The sequence below is a fragment of the Pygoscelis adeliae genome, unplaced genomic scaffold (assembly GCF_000699105.1).
Source record: "Pygoscelis adeliae isolate BGI_AS28 unplaced genomic scaffold, ASM69910v1 Scaffold728, whole genome shotgun sequence".
In the NCBI taxonomy this organism is placed as follows: Eukaryota; Metazoa; Chordata; class Aves; order Sphenisciformes; family Spheniscidae; genus Pygoscelis; species Pygoscelis adeliae.
Window position 1 is genome coordinate 369407 of NW_008825337.1, and position 15576 is coordinate 384982.

Below are 15576 nucleotides of genomic sequence, written 5' to 3' on the forward strand. Positions count from 1 at the left end.
TATTGCAAGTGTGTGTAAAGCAATTAAGAAGATGGATGGGGAATATCTTGGAAATAACCGGCTCAAGGTAAAGAAATCCTCCCGCGGACCGTATCCTTCTCCTTGTTACTTTTGTTTACAGCATCACAGGATATTTTGCAGCAGCATAGTTTATGGAAGAAAGATGTTTTTTAATGCGTCGGTCAGATTAGAGCGTGACGCTTTCAACCACCACCATAATTGGGATTAATCAGCATTTTTGTTGGCTGTCTCAGCAAGGAGCCCCAGGATTGAGTAGTCTTGGAGACTGACATTCCCTGGTCTTGGAGGTCCGCATCTGGCGAGGCCGTGCTGGGAAGCTGTACCGGTACTGACGATTAACAGAGGCTGTCAGTCCCCAGAGCTGTCAACCTGTCACTTTTCAGAAGCATTCAAATTGTAGAAGAAACAAATGTTGTCAAACACTGTATTTGTTTAAGCATGCAGAATTATTTTCATTAATTGCTATTTGATTTTTGTCTTGCTTGCACCTGCGCGAGATGCTAATTTTAGAAAATCGGTACAAATGACTAGCTTTCTTCAAATAACTCTTTAATTAGGTGTGCTCTGTTCAGTTAGTTTAACGCTTGTGAATTGTACTGATGGAAGTTTTGCCCTTTTGTGTTCAGCTGGGTTTTGGAAAGAGCATGCCTACAAACTGCGTGTGGTTAGATGGTCTTTCTACAAACGTTACGGATCAGTATTTAACTCGACATTTCTGCCGATACGGGCCTGTGGTAAAGGTAGGTGGGAGGCTTTGGTGTGTGGTTTGAAGTTGTTACTGTCTTCCTTTCTTCCCATCCTGTCCTTTCAACCCCGACTGTCCAGGGCTTTATAGCTCAGGTAGAGAAATTCTCTCTGGGGTGTAATTTGGCCGACAGGGCTCTGTAGCTTTGCATCCTGTTGATCCGATACGTAGAGCAGTCGCTTCTGGTGTTTTGAAAACAAAAAAAAGTATTTTGAATGAGCCGAGATAATGAGTATTGGAAACCATTTGTTGCTCTTGTGCAGTACAGTCTCTCCCCAACAAAATTTCTTTAGAAGGCTAACACTGGAGGAACAGCAGTCTAATTACGTAGTTACACTCATGCATGCTAATTACATAATTAGACATAACTATATTTTTTTTTCATCAGACCAAAAAAAAAGACTTTTTAAAAGCAGTTAGGATAGTCACGCTGACAAAAGTACGTGAAAGAAGAAAGTAAGTCAGTGATTGTGCAACATACCCGTATCACACAGTGGGAGTGCGTTACCTGCCCTGCTGTGGGTGGGTGCTAGAGATTTATGCACATGCTTAAACTTAAGCATGTGAGTTGTCCCGTGTATTTCTGTTGGACATTGATGTGCTTGAAGTTAAGCAACGTGTGTAAATCTTCGCAGGATCAGGGTCTTGCCTCCTTAAAGGATTTTTGTGGGTTTGTGTTGCGGCTTTGACATTCTTTATTGTAGCTGTTGTTGCTTGAATAATAAGTTTATGTTGCTAAAAGAAGCTAATATTTGGAAATTGGGCGTTTAGCAACTGACGAGTGGTACTGCAGACTGTGATAACAAAAACTCTTTCCATTTTGGGATTAAATGTTCCTTTTACCTTTTTTCCCCCCTAAAACACATTGGAAATTTTTCAAAAAACTGAAAGTAAACAAAGAGAAACTACAAAACTCAGTCACCAAAGAGAAAAAATTAAAAGTAAAATACAGAAAAACAAAATAAAGGCATAATATACCTCAAGCCACAATATCCACAATTCAAAGCAGTCCCGTGTCCTTTTATTGTCTCTTCATTACAATATGCCTCATCAGAAAAGCCTGGAAATTTACCTTGCTAAAAAATTATTTTCTTACTGGTATCCTCATGACTTAGGATTTTGTTGGGACTGACATTAAGTCCTGTGGATGAGGCTCTTATTTGGTTTTTGTTTTGTTTTTTTGTTTTTTACAGGTGGTGTTTGACCGCTTAAAAGGCATGGCCCTGGTTCTCTACAATGAGATTGAATATGCACAAGCAGCTGTAAAAGAGACCAAGGGGAGGAAAATCGGTGGGAATAAAATTAAGGTGTGCAGAATGACCTCCAAAACAAAACAAAACAAACAAACAAAAAAAAAAAGAAACAAATTGTATTTAGGCCTTACCCCTTAAATGCTGGCATTTGCAGACTGCCAGTCAAAAGGAATACTTAGCGGGACATGTATGTCCCAGACATCAAAGGCTGAAACTATTTTTTTTATACTCGGCTTATCAAGATGTTAGGGTGTCTTGAACCGTTACTTATAAAGCCTTTTCCAGTATTCTGCCGTTTGTTTCACTGAACTTGTCTCTCTAAGCTCCTGAGTGTTGGTGTCCGTGTTACTACCTCATTTACCCGAATCCAAGGCAAACTTCTGTCCGTTTTCATGTTAGAAGAGTGAAATCTGAGGGTGGGAGTTCCTCCGGGATAACACATCGCTGCATTTCAGCTGCTCCGTGCTGATGTCCAGGCTCTTGACCCGGCCGAGGTGATCTGCCGTAGCCGTGGGGTACGGCAACCCAAGCGTGCAATCTGCTCTTGCAATGGCAGCTCCTTCCTTGTAACAGATTTTTTAAAAAAAGTAATTAAAAACACTGCTTAAAAAAAACAGATAGAAAGTACTTTTCCTGGAGGGACACTTAATATTTACAGGGATGTCTTGGATTTGGGTGAATGTGGTAATACCTGTTACGACTGTCCCATCGGTTCCACTAACTGGGGACGTGAGGTGTCAGACAACCCTCTGAGTTATCTTCCTCCTCCTCCTTTCTTCTCTCCTAAAGAGTGGGTAATGATTTCAAGCATGATCTCTCATCTGGTGTATTAACCTAGCAACTTCGCACCCATTGGGGTTAGGAGTTGGATATACTGTAGTTTCGAAGCGTGGTGGTTGAGTATGAGTAGCCTTTATATACAACAAAATGTGTGGTCATTCGAAAGTTTCGTATCTTGTGTTTGTGGGTCTTGCTACTTAGCGGCTTTGGAATAAGCAACACCCGTGATGCGTGTACGTCTGTCCTCCACTGCTGTGGTTATACAGATTATCTAGGCTGATTTTTTTTTAAAAAAGAAGGAACTAGAATGTTTAAAAAAAAAAAAGGCATTGTGTGGAATACACATAGTTAAATCCATTCTAATCCTTAATTTTTTGCACCAGCTATGCCATTAGCTTCTTAATATTGTTGCCCTTGGCTAGAAAACATCAACTCTTGAAGTAGCTAGAACAGGGAGCTGCAATTCAGGAGGCTTGGTTCCTTTCCCATCCCTGCTGCTGCCTTGCCGTATAACCCCGAGCAAATAACGTGGAGTCTGAAATAGATTAATAATACTGACCTGCTGTAGCACTGCGTTGAGATGAAAGGGACTTTGGAACTGTAATTGGAGTCGTAGTATTAAAAACGTCAATAATGTGTATTTTTCCTGCTGGTTTACTGAACAGAAACCTCTGGTCTGGCAGCTACAACAGCATACCCCAGTAAGGAGGGAGGTAGTTACGTAGCTCCACGCGGCTGCACTGAGTTAAGAGAGAAAGGTCTTTATTCCTGGGGATGCGTAGGGCCAGTCCTGAGAAGCCTTTGACTTTTTTTTGTTAAATATTATCATCCCCGTTTTCAGTTCTGCTCCCATCTTCAGACTCTGCAGCAGACAGTGAAATGTTGTCAAAATGCATGTTTCCCTCACTGAACGTGATTTATCCTTTATTTTTCAGGTGGACTTTGCAAATCGAGAAAGTCAGTTGGCGTTTTATCATTCCATGGAGAAAACGGGTCAAGATATCAGAGACTTTTATGAAATGCTGGCAGAAAGAAGGCATGTGTCAATATCTTTATTACAGTCTTTTACTTTTCCAGCATTGTCTTAAGTGCAATTAAACTTTCTTCAGGCCGTTACTATTGAACAAACACCTGTTTTTGTTCCTCTCAACTTTATCCTTCTTTTTAAAGTTTTATTAACAACATTTTAGCATATTTTTAATGTCTTTCACCTTTTCAATATTTTTTTCTTAAACAAATGTAGGTGGTCAGACTTAAGCTGTGCGGATGAAAGCAGACAGGATATCACACATCTGAAGTGTAGTTGGTTACTGAAATTCATACTCAGGTGGAGTTTTCGTCTGTCTGCGTGCTCTATGTATTTAGTACAGTAACTGGTTACTGTGATGGGTCACCAGGACACACCTGTGAGTCACTCATCATTTCTTAGGAATGCAAAGAGTAGCTTATCTATAATGCCATCCCGTACCCTCAAGAGAAGTGTATATGTTAACGGGTGAATATGTAGTCCGATAAAATACTGCTGCTCATCTGCTGAGCAGAGAGTAAAATTTGGTCTTCCGCCTACCCCTTTTCAACAGTTTAGTTCGTTAACTTGATAAAATAACAAAATACGAGTGAGGCTGCAATTATTTTGTGTTTTGCTATTTGACATGAAAAATGCGTTCTGTGTTGATGTCCTTCTGCAGCATCTGTCATGACGGTGTCTGGCCATTTTGCACATGCTGCAGAGGCTTGTGTTCCCCCTGCGTGGCCACTTATCTCTGCAGACCCTGGCTGAGAGCAGCCTGGCACAGAAGCACTCTGCATTTTGTGCTTTTTTTTCTCCAGTGGCTGAATAAAACATCCGTGTTTTAGTACCTTCAGAGGCTGTCTTAATTGTTAGGGTTCTGGTTTACCTATGAATAAGCCCAGCGTGACACTGATCGTACCTGTGCACTAGATAAATTCAGTGGGTTTTTGCAGCAAAATAGATTGGTCTAACATATTGCAAAATTGCCAGATTTCAAAGTGAAGAGGGAAATTGGCAATCAGGATTTGCATAATGGAAATAAATGTGTGCGTTCCCCAGTCCTTGCCAGATGTTGCGATGTGCCAGCAAGCAGTCAGTAATAATTTCCTCTGAACTACACCAAATTCAGAAAAGAGAAGTGCATTATTGGAGGTCTTTTAACGCACAGGAGTCAGTTGGGCTTGTCTTCACCGTGAAATAATTCTGAGTAGAACACTGATTTCTGGAACAACGTGATACTTGGGTACATGTTAGTCTTGTTTTTCCTTTTCTGTCATTATGCTCACACAGTCATTACGAGATACTTAGGAATAATGACTCACAGAGCGATCGAGCGAGCTCTGCAGTGAGTCTTGTAATTCTGCATCTTCTAGTCCTCCTCCGAGCTCCTCCTGGTAGTTGACGGTCCCTTGCAATGATGCTAAGATCTGCGCTAACCAGGTTCTCTTAGGTTGTGGTAGTGGCCATGCTAAATAGGACCCAAAGGGAAAAAAAAAAACCAAAACCAAACAAAAACCATGATAAATTTTTTTAACTTCACAGCTGTCTTTCACAACGTCCCACTTTGCTTGCAGAATGAGGTTTTTGTCTTCCATGTTTTGTTTCTTTGTGTTCTTTTTCAATTTTGTACATTTCTTAAAATGTGGGAGCTGTCAGCTTTTAACATAAAATATAAACTGTGAAGCCAAATAAACGTACGTGAAATAGAGTACGCAAAACGCTCTGTAATGGTGGAGAATTGGAGCACCGGCTCTATGCCACCCCCCTGCCAAGGAGGCATGTTCAGTGTTAGAAATGGCTTATTTTTGCCTCTGTTTGGAGGTACTGAGATAATAATGCTAATTGCTTGACTGACTTTGCTGAATGCTTCCCATGAATTCACCTGCTCTCATAAACAACCTGATCTTTTTTGTTGACTTGGTCTGTAAATAGGCAACGTCAGCATGCCACATGCAGCGAAAGAGCTAATTTTGGAATTAAATGATCACTTACAGGGTTTAGCATTTTTAAAGAAATCTTATTACCACTTTACTGCTTAGTAATGAAGAGGTTCCAGCCTTGAGTTTTGACTTGACTCATGTCTTCAGAGGTAGGTTTCAGGTTCTTGAGATGGGGTGGCCTTCACCATGACAGACTGCGCGTGGGTGCACAGGTGCTGCGTAGGTTTTACCTTGATTTAATGCAGTATTTGAATTTGGCAAAAATGAAGCAGTGAGGGTGGTGAAAAGATACTTGGCAGAGCTGTCACGAGATGACCAATTAACTCGTACAGTATTTGGTAAGCTAACAAAGCGTTTAATCCACTGCGCACCGATTCATTGTTGTTAAATCTCTGTATGCAGCTGTGTACAGTTGCCTTGATGCGCGTATAAAGAAATGATCATAAAATGATTCCCCTACCTAGCAAAGAACATGGTAACGGCAGTACATTGGTTGAGAAGAAAGACTAACCTGTTTATTCTTATATTTAGCAGAGATGAAAGAAGAGGATCTTACGAATATGCCCCTGATCGTACTTACTACGAGACTGTTCGGACTCCAGGGACGTATCCTGAAGATCCTCGACGAGAATACCCAGCTCGAGGCAGAGAATTTTACGCCGAGTGGGATCCCTACCAAGGAGACTACTATGACCCACGATACTACGACGACCCACGCGAGTACAGGGATTACAGGGGCGATCCATACGAGCAAGACATAAGGGAGTACAGTTACAGGCAACGGGAGAGAGAGAGGGAGAGGGAACGGTTCGAATCCGATCGGGACAGAGACCACGAACGGAGACCGATTGAACGGAGCCAGAGTCCCACGCACTCCAGGCGTCCGCAGAGCCCTGGAGCGTCTCCCTCGCAATCGGAAAGGCTGCAGAGCGATTCGGAGAGGAGGATTTACAGCAGGTCATCAGATCGCAGTGGCAGCTGCAGCTCTCTGTCTCCTCCACGATACGACAAGCTCGACAAAGCCCGTGTGGAACGTTACGCAAAAAACGAAAAAACAGAGAAGGAGCGTGCTTTTGACCAGGAGAGAGTCGACAAGGAGAAACGCTTGGTGAGAAAGGAAAAGCCGGAAAAATTAGAAAAGGAGAAAACCGATAAGCAAAAACGAAAAGCAAAAATCCATTCGCCCAGCTCTCAGTCTTCTGAAACAGATCAAGAGAATGAAAGAGAGCCCAGCCCTGAAAAACTGAAGGGCAATAGTAAACAAAGTAAAGAGAGGGGTGACAAAGAAGGGACAGCTAAAAACCGCCTGGAACTAATGCCCTGCGTCGTGTTGACCCGAGTAAAAGAAAAGGAAGGGAAAGTTATTGATCAGCCCACTTTGGAGAAACTGAGAGCGAAGCTTGATAACGACACTATGAAGTCCCCGCTTCTTGAACAAAAAACACAGGCATCTCAAGCTGAGCAAACCAAGTCTGATCAGTCTAAACTGGAACCTGTCAGAACCAAGGTACAAAAAGAGAAAGCCCTTGCCAGTCACGTAGAAGTGGTGGATAAGGAGGGAAAACTGAAACCCAAAAAGCACTTGAAGACAGAGCAAACTTCCGAGGGGGCCAACGCGGTAGATTTAGACAAGTTGGAGGCTCGTAAAAGACGTTTTGCTGATGCAAATCTGAAGCCTGACAGGCAAAAACTGGAAGTAAAAAGAGGCAGCCAAGATGAGGAAGATGCACGCACGGTTTTGAAAAAGCAGCTTGATGCAACGGCTTCGTCTAGAGAAGTGACAATGTTAAGGGAAGGAGAATTGGAGAGGAAACCCCTGAGGAAGGAGATGCTTAAAAGGGAATCTAAAAAACTCAAACTGGAAAGACTTATTCCTGTAACTAGTCCCAAAGAAATTCAGGAGACTCTTAATGTTGGTGGGATTGGCATGCGTCCCACCCTAGATCTGCAGGCGAGGCTAATGGAGGCAGCCGATGAACCAGTGGAAGTTCAGGAACTCTCTTCTAAAAAACTGAATCCAGTAAAACCCCAGCATAAACAGGTACAGCTACTAGACGACCAAGGAACAGAGAGAGAGGACGCAAGGAAGAATTACTCTGGTCTTCCTGAAGACACACCTGACCATAAACTTGGCCAAGAGAAACCTCAGTCAGCTGATACAGAGGAGAAAATTGGCATTGACATCGACCACACGCAAAGCTACAGGAAACAAATGGAGCAAAGTCGCAGGTTAAAACAGCAGCTGGAAATGGAGATAGCGAAGTCTGAGAAGTTCGGCAGTCCAAAGAAAGACGTGGATGAATATGAAAGACGGAGCTTGGTCCACGAGGTGGGAAAACCTCCGCAAGATGTCACCGATGACTCTCCACCAAGTAAAAGGAAGAAGACTGACCAGTTTGACTTTGAAATCAGCACTAAAAGAGAAAGAAACTACAGAAGTTCTCGTCAGGTGAGCGAGGACTCTGAAAGGACGTCCTGTTCCCCTAGTATCAGACACTTCCCTTTCCATGAAGATGATGACACGCTCGATTCTCCGAGGCTAATGCCATTAAAGGAAACCAAAGAGTCACCTAAAATAGAAGAAAAGGGTCTTTCGTACTCCAACATGACTGTGAGGGAGGACTCGCTGAAATTTAATCCTTATGATTCCAGCAGAAGGGAGCAGATGGCAGAAATGGCTAAAATAAAACTATCCGTACTGAGTTCTGAAGATGACTCAAGTAGGTGGGAAACACAAGTGAAGCAGGAGCCTGGTAGAGTTGACATCAGCTTTCCAAGCAGCATCGTCAAAAGAGACAGCATACGCAAGCGGTCTGTCCGAGACCTGGAACCCGGGGAGGTGCCTTCTGATTCAGATGATGACAGTGAAAATAAGCCCCATTCCCCGAAAGCCTCGTCCTTGTTAGAGAGTTCCAGGTTGTCTTTTTTATTAAGGGACAGAGAAGAGAAGTTACGTGAAAGGGAGGAAAGACTGTCAAGTTCCTTAGAAAGAAACAAATTTTACTCTTTTGCGTTGGACAAGACAATCACACCAGACACAAAGGCCTTGCTTGAAAGAGCCAAATCTCTCTCTTCATCCAGAGAAGAAAACTGGTCCTTTCTAGATTGGGATTCAAGATTTGCTAGTTTTAGAAACAATAAAGACAAAGAGAAGGTTGACTCGGCTCCGAGACCTATTCCGTCTTGGTATATGAAAAAGAAAAAAATCAGGACCGATTCAGAAGGTGGAAAACTGGATGATAAGAAAGAAGATCATAAAGAGGAGGAACAAGAGAGACAGGAACTGTTTGCTTCTCGGTTTTTGCATAGTTCAATCTTCGAACAGGACTCCAAGCGCCTGCAACATTTAGAGAGAAAAGACGATGATCTCGACTTCATGTCTGGTAGGCTGTATGGGAGACAGTCTTCCTCCGATGGGACTAACAGCACGGCTGATTTGGTGCAAGAACCGGTGGTTCTCTTCCACAGTAGATTTATTGAACTAACGCGAATGCAGCAGAAAGAAAAGGAGAAAGATCAGAAACCAAAAGAAGTGGAAAAACAGGAAGATAAAGAAAACCGGCCGAAAACACCAGAAACGGTTCCTGATAGTAAAGAACCAGAACATAAAGCTTCCTCGGTGGTTGGTCCCTCTTCGGTCGCTGTCCTACCACAGGAACCAGCACCGGTTGCTTCTGAGAAGGCGGCAAACGAAAAGGTAGTGGTAGAAACAGCTTCTGTCAAAGAAGAAAAACCATCTGAACCTGCTTCTACAGCAGAGGAACAAAAACCTTTTCCTGAACTTGCTGCTCCTGTCAAAATCGAACCACCCGAGCAAACCGAACCCCCGCCAGTCGTAGAAGCTAGTAAAGAAGTTGTTGCTACAACCCTGGCCCCGGAGGAAGACGCTGTGGCAACAGAACATCCTTCATACTTGGATACCAAGCCTCCTACTCCCGGAGCTTCGTTTTCCCAAGCAGATCCAGAACCTGAAGCTGCCCAGTTGATTCCACCTCCACCCAAGCTAGTTCAGAAGTCCGATGAGGCTGCCGAACCTAAAGAAGAAAATCCTCCGCCTTCTGCCAACGCTGATGCTAGTGCGAGTCAAAAGGTGGAGGCGGCTGCTGAGGTCCTGCCGCCCGTTTCTGACAATGATATGGAAATCGAACCTCCAGTTGCTGTAAAAGATAAAAAGTCCTACAAGAGTAAACGCTCCAAGACTCCTGTGCAGTCGGCTACAGCTAACGTCACGGAAAAGCCTGTCACAAGGAAGAGTGAAAGAATTGACCGTGAAAAACTCAAAAGGTCGAGCTCTCCTCGTGGGGAGACGCAGAAGCTTTCCGAGTTGAAAGTGGAGGCGGAGAAGGTTTCGAGGAATGCTGCTAAATCCCCTAGTTCTGCTGCAGAGCCAGAAAATGTGGAGCCAAGCTTGCCAATAGGCCGGACTAGACGCAGAAACGTAAGGTCAGTCTACGCTACCACGGGGGACAATGAAGGCCCATCTCCAGTGAAGGACTCCGTGGAGGTCACTAGATCCACCAGGAAGAGAGGGGAAAAGGAACCGCAGGAAACAGTGACAACTGTTCCTACGACCCCGAGGAGGGGAAGACCTCCGAAAACCCGCCGTAAGCCGGAGGAGGACATCTCTCCAATAAAGACAGAACCGGTACAGCAAGAGGCAGAGGAGGCTGAAACTAAAGATGCTGTAGAAGCTCCTAAGCCTGCAGAAGGTTGGAGGTCTCCTAGATCCCAGAAGCTAACACACAGTCACTCATCAGCTGCTACCAGCCAACAGGGGAAGAAAGGGAAGAACGAACCGAAAGCCGATACCTCAGCTGAATCTGAAGATGCTGCTGAAAGAAGCGGTCAGGAATCGAGCTTTGGTGACAACAGCAATAAAGCAAAAGCCACTGAGAAAGAGCCGGCAGCAAGCGAGCAGAAACGTGATAGGAAAGAACTGGATGCGGAGAAAAACCAGCTAGAAATCCCCACGATTGAGGTCACTGAGAAGAAGCCGGTGCCAGAAAAGGTTACGAAATCCAAAAGGGGAAGGTATAAAAATACCAAAACTGTTGTAGATAAAGCATCTGTGTGTCTGAAAAATGTAGAAATACGCCTCAACGTGGACGAAGTCAAGGGCGCCTTGCGGCCAGCTGATGAGGAGGCAGAGCCGGTGGCGGTGTCGCCGGCCAAAATGAAAAGCCCTCCAAAAGAGGACATCTTGCCACCCCATTTTGCTAAGAATGAGGTAGAAGATTCATTCCCAGAAACGGAAAAAGAGGTGATGCGGGAACCAAAGCAGTCCCCCGAAGCTGCCCAGTTAGCAAAACAGATTGAACTCGAGCAGGCCGTGGAGAATATTGCAAAACTCACCGAAACTCCTCCGTCAATCGCTGCCTACAAAGAGCCGACGGCGGATGTGCCTGAAGTTCGTCAGGAGGAGGAAGGAGATAAACCCGCGCATCAGGCTAGTGAAACGGAGCTGGCAGCGGCCATCGGCTCCATCATCAATGATATTTCTGGGGAGACGGAAAGCTTTCCTGCACCCCCGACGTATCCCGCTGAATCGGAAGCTGAAATCCCCGCAGAGCCCTTGGTGTTACCATCGCCTCGGGAGGAGATGGAGCCTGAGACTGATCAAGCGGTGAATAATATCCTAGAAACTGAGGCTGCTGTCGAGCCCACGGTGCAGCCGGTTCCCAGCTCTGCCCCGTCGGCGGTAGAGACGGAGAGCAAGGAGGCCGAAGTCAGCTTCAGTGAATCTTCCAACTCTGCGCAGGAGGCTGAGACCTTGCAGGAGGCTGAAGTTGCTCGGAAGGAAAAGGGCCGTCAGAAAACCACGCGGCAGAGGCGCAAGAGGAGCACGGGCAGAAAGGGCGACACCGCTGAAGTCAACGCCTTCGAGCCGGAGAGGGTGCAGAGCAAGTCACCCCCCGCCAACGAAGTAAAGACAAAACCCGAAGAAGCCTCAAAGGAGGAAAAGCAAACTAAAACTGCGGCTCAGGCGTCCGTGGAGCCAAGCACTTCCGACGCCAGCAAGGCTGCAGCTGCTGACGTTGTCGTGGCCGCGCACGAAGCCGTCGCTGAGAGCAGCACCTCTCCGAAAGCACCTGCTCCAGCTCCTCTGGACCTGGCCGCCCCACCGGTTCCCCTTGACGAGGGGAGTCAGAGTGGGTTCAAGATACGGTCACCCATGGAGAACGCACCCATCACGCCGCCGAGCGCCCCAAACGCAGCCCTTCCTGCCGTCCCTTCGGCAGCGGCCAAGCTACCCACCCCGGTGCCTACCACAATTGTCCCCCTCCACTCCGGCGCTGCCAAGATGCCAGAGTGGATGGTAAGGCACGAGGAACCCCGTACCCGTTCCACGCCCCCGCCCGCTCTCCCACCGGACACCAAGGCGTCAGATATCGATACAAACTCCAGCACTTTGAGGAAGATACTCATGGAGCCCAAGTACGTCTCGGCGACGAGCATAACCTCCACGCATGTGACGACGACGCACGCCGAGCCAGTGAGTGCACCTCGTTTGGAGGAGGCACCCCTCCACCCTGCAGTAGAGGCCATAAAACCGGTTTCAGAGGAGAAGCCGGCAGTTCCTGTCACCAACGCCTTGGACCCACCGGTGGCTGAAGCGCCGGTGTTCAGCGAGAAGGAAAAGATAAGTACCGTGATTGCTCCCAAAGCTACTTCTGTTATAAGCAGGATGCCCCACAGCATGGAGCTGGAGGAGGCTCCGAGGATCACCTTGGTGAAGCAAGCTCCCCAAACCCAGACGTGTCTCGTCAACGCCCCTTCGCCAAAATTTAAGCAGAGGTCAAGCACAAATGATAACAGTAGGTTTCATCCGGGATCGATGTCTATTATCGAGGAGAGGCCTGTAGAGACTGGGTCCAGTCCGGGGCTGCGGGTGAATACCTCGGAAGGCGTAGTGCTTCTGAGTTACTCGGGGCAGAAGACGGAAGGCCCTCAGCGAATTAGTGCCAAGATCAGCCAGATTCCCCCAGCCAGTGCTGTTGACATAGAGTTTCAGCAGTCTGTATCCAAGTCTCAGATTAAACAGGAACCTATCACGCCATCTCAGCCGACGCCAAAAGGCTCCCAGACCTCGGCGGGCTATGGGACTGTTTCCACACATTCTTCTTTGGTACTAGGAACACAACCTTACAATACGTCGCCCGTCATCTCCTCCGTTAAACAAGAGCGCACTGCGCTGGAGAAGTCCGACTCGTCCCACCTTTCTGTCCAGACTCCAGCATCTCAGCCCAGTAAAGTCCTCACGCAGACTGTAAACACTCCACCCGTACTTGTCCACAACCAGATGGTTGTGAACAAAAAACTGTCCGATCCAGCTGCTCTGAAAGTGGAGACCAAGACTCTGCAACCCTCCAACTTGAGTCCTGGAGTTAGTCCTCACCACCCTTCCCTCTCTGGGAAAATGCATTCGGAAGCAAACCACGTCAGCTCAGGACCCAGCACCCCAACCGACCGGGCTATTTCCCACTTGGGGGTCACCAAACAGGAGCCGCACTCACCGCGTACTAGCGGGCACTCGCCATCGCCGTTCCCCCGGGCTTGTCATCCTGGCAGTACCTCGTCTCCGGCTTTATCGAGCAGTACCCCGGTCATGCTGGCGCCGGGAATTCCCGTTCCTCAGTACATATCCAGCATGCATCCCGAGCAATCTGTTATCATGCCCCCTCACAGCGTAACACAGACTGTGTCCCTGGGCCATCTGTCCCAAGGCGAGGTGAGGATGAACACCCCTCCTCTCTCCGGCATCCCTTACGGCATCCGCCCAGAAGCGCTCCACTCCCCCAGAGCTGCTCTGCAACCCCAGATAGAGATCAAACCTCAGCGATCCAGCACGCCCCAGCCAGCCCCAATACGAGACATAGTCATGCCTCCTCTGTCTTCTCAGCATGCCCCCGAGGAGGAGATGCACTACCACCACACCACGGTGTGCAGGGGACCAGCCCCCGTTCAGTCCGACGTGCTGGTGATGCAGCCGGATTACCGCATGCACCCCACGAGCATCAGGCTCGACCAGTACAACGTCCCCCGGGACGTGAGGATGATAATGCACCCGCACATGGCCGCCGTGGGCGAACACCACTCGGAAACGAGACAATCCCGAACGCCTGAAGGGGCTGTGAAAACTCCCCCCGTCAGTAAGACCCCGCAGCCCGGAAAAGAGACGCCAAAATCCTCTGAAGGCAAGATGGCACACTCTCCTCACAGCGAACCCCGGCTCCTCAGCGTCCCCTCCAGCAGCCAGCTGCCTGGACTGCCTTTGACGCAGCCGGTGGTGGTACCGCACGGGGTACAGATCATGCACCCCGCGGGGAGCTCCTTTCACGATTATCGGTCTGTGTATGGCGACATGAGGAATTACCATACGGCGGCACAGCTCGGGCATCCTCAGTTCCCGGGTGCCTCGCCGATCGGGTTGCCTTCCCGGAGCATGACCCCATCTCAGGTGAGAAATAAAACCCTTTCTTGTCCTACCTGACATCTGGAACGCGTCGAGCTAATTACAGCCCCGGTGCAGCTCTGCGTGGCCACAGGAGCCGAGTTTATCTCTCTGTGGTTAGTCTCCAAGCCCTACTTAAGCTCATAGCACAAGAGGAGCCAGTTTTGTTTGGGAAATGGGGTTTGAACGCTGCTTGGCATTAGAGGAAGCTAAAAACCCCCGTTTTCTTAACTACTCTACGACTCAAACCTACCTACAGGTTTCTAGATGTAGAGGTGTCGGGGGGAGAATTGTCAGCATGGAGGTGACGCGCGGGTCAGACATCCTCGGACGGGTGGCGTGGCTAAAGATGGGCTTGGGGCAGGATTCAGGGGATGCGGTTTCAGCTCTCGGGTGTGAGAGGCTGGTGGAGTGGCTTTGGAAGGGGAGGCTGGTCTAGGCACAGCTGATGCTGTGGCATGGAGACACAGATTTCCCCGCCAGCAATCTGATGGTGTCCTGGCAGCCTTATGGTTGAATGAACGAGTTCTGATATGCCCATGGCCTAAAATCTTGCCTTTCCCCCCTGCCGCCTGCTCCCCAGGGTCTACCGGAGGGCGAACACTCGAACACTCGCACCAGCCAGCCAGTACGCAGCAAGACTCCTCAGATCCCCCAGGATCCCAAGGGCCCGCCGGCAGCTGGGCCCGAACAGAGTCACCACCCCACTGTAAATAGGCATGCGGCACCGATAGACCCTCACGTCCACCTTCAGAGGGCACAAGCGGACACGGGCCAGACTTCCTACCCTTCGCCTGTTGCCATTTCGATGAAACAGGAGCTTCCGTCACCACACCAACCTCAGGCGGTTCCCAAGCAATCCATGTTCATCCCGACGACGTCGGGTCCTGGGGCCCCGCCGGGGCTGCCCCTCAATCGCCCTGAGCCCCAGTCCGCTCTCAAACAAGAGCCGTCTCCTCACCCCGTCTCGCAGAGACCTGTGGATATGGTTCAGCTTCTGACGGTGAGTACCGCTCCGTCGTCTCCTCCTGGCCGAGTAGCCTCGTGCTCCTCATCCGGGGAGAAATAATCAGGTTCTGTATAGCTTGTCTCACCTGTAGCACCAAAATCTGACCTCTCTTGCATCAAACGCTTCAGATGCAAAGAAGGCGATCGATGCTTGCTGGGCTGTTTCTGTCCCCGGTGAATTTCAGCCGTGTTCATGTTTACGTGGCATTTCCTAGAGTCTCAAGATAAGGTGCTGTTAATGCAGAGCAGCCCCTGTTTCTATCATTAGTGTTTCAAACAGCCTGCAGGCTCAGGGCAGGCAGCGCTGCATCATTTTTACAGTCAGCTTTTTCTTGGGAAGGTTTTCTTCACGGGCAGGAAAGAGT

The 15576-nt window shown here is 48.0% G+C and overlaps 1 protein-coding gene across 1 annotated transcript in view; it reads left to right on the forward strand.

The window, feature by feature from the left end:
- The window catches only part of SPEN (spen family transcriptional repressor), a 47860-nt gene that overhangs the window by 29882 nt on the left and 2402 nt on the right, over nucleotides 1-15576 (forward strand). Inside the window, exons 7-12 of the mRNA XM_009330346.1 lie at nucleotides 2-67; nucleotides 648-761; nucleotides 1960-2073; nucleotides 3735-3835; nucleotides 6286-14209; nucleotides 14787-15206. Coding sequence (XP_009328621.1) covers nucleotides 2-67; nucleotides 648-761; nucleotides 1960-2073; nucleotides 3735-3835; nucleotides 6286-14209; nucleotides 14787-15206 — 8739 coding nt within the window. The remainder of the gene's footprint in view (nucleotide 1; nucleotides 68-647; nucleotides 762-1959; nucleotides 2074-3734; nucleotides 3836-6285; nucleotides 14210-14786; nucleotides 15207-15576) is intronic.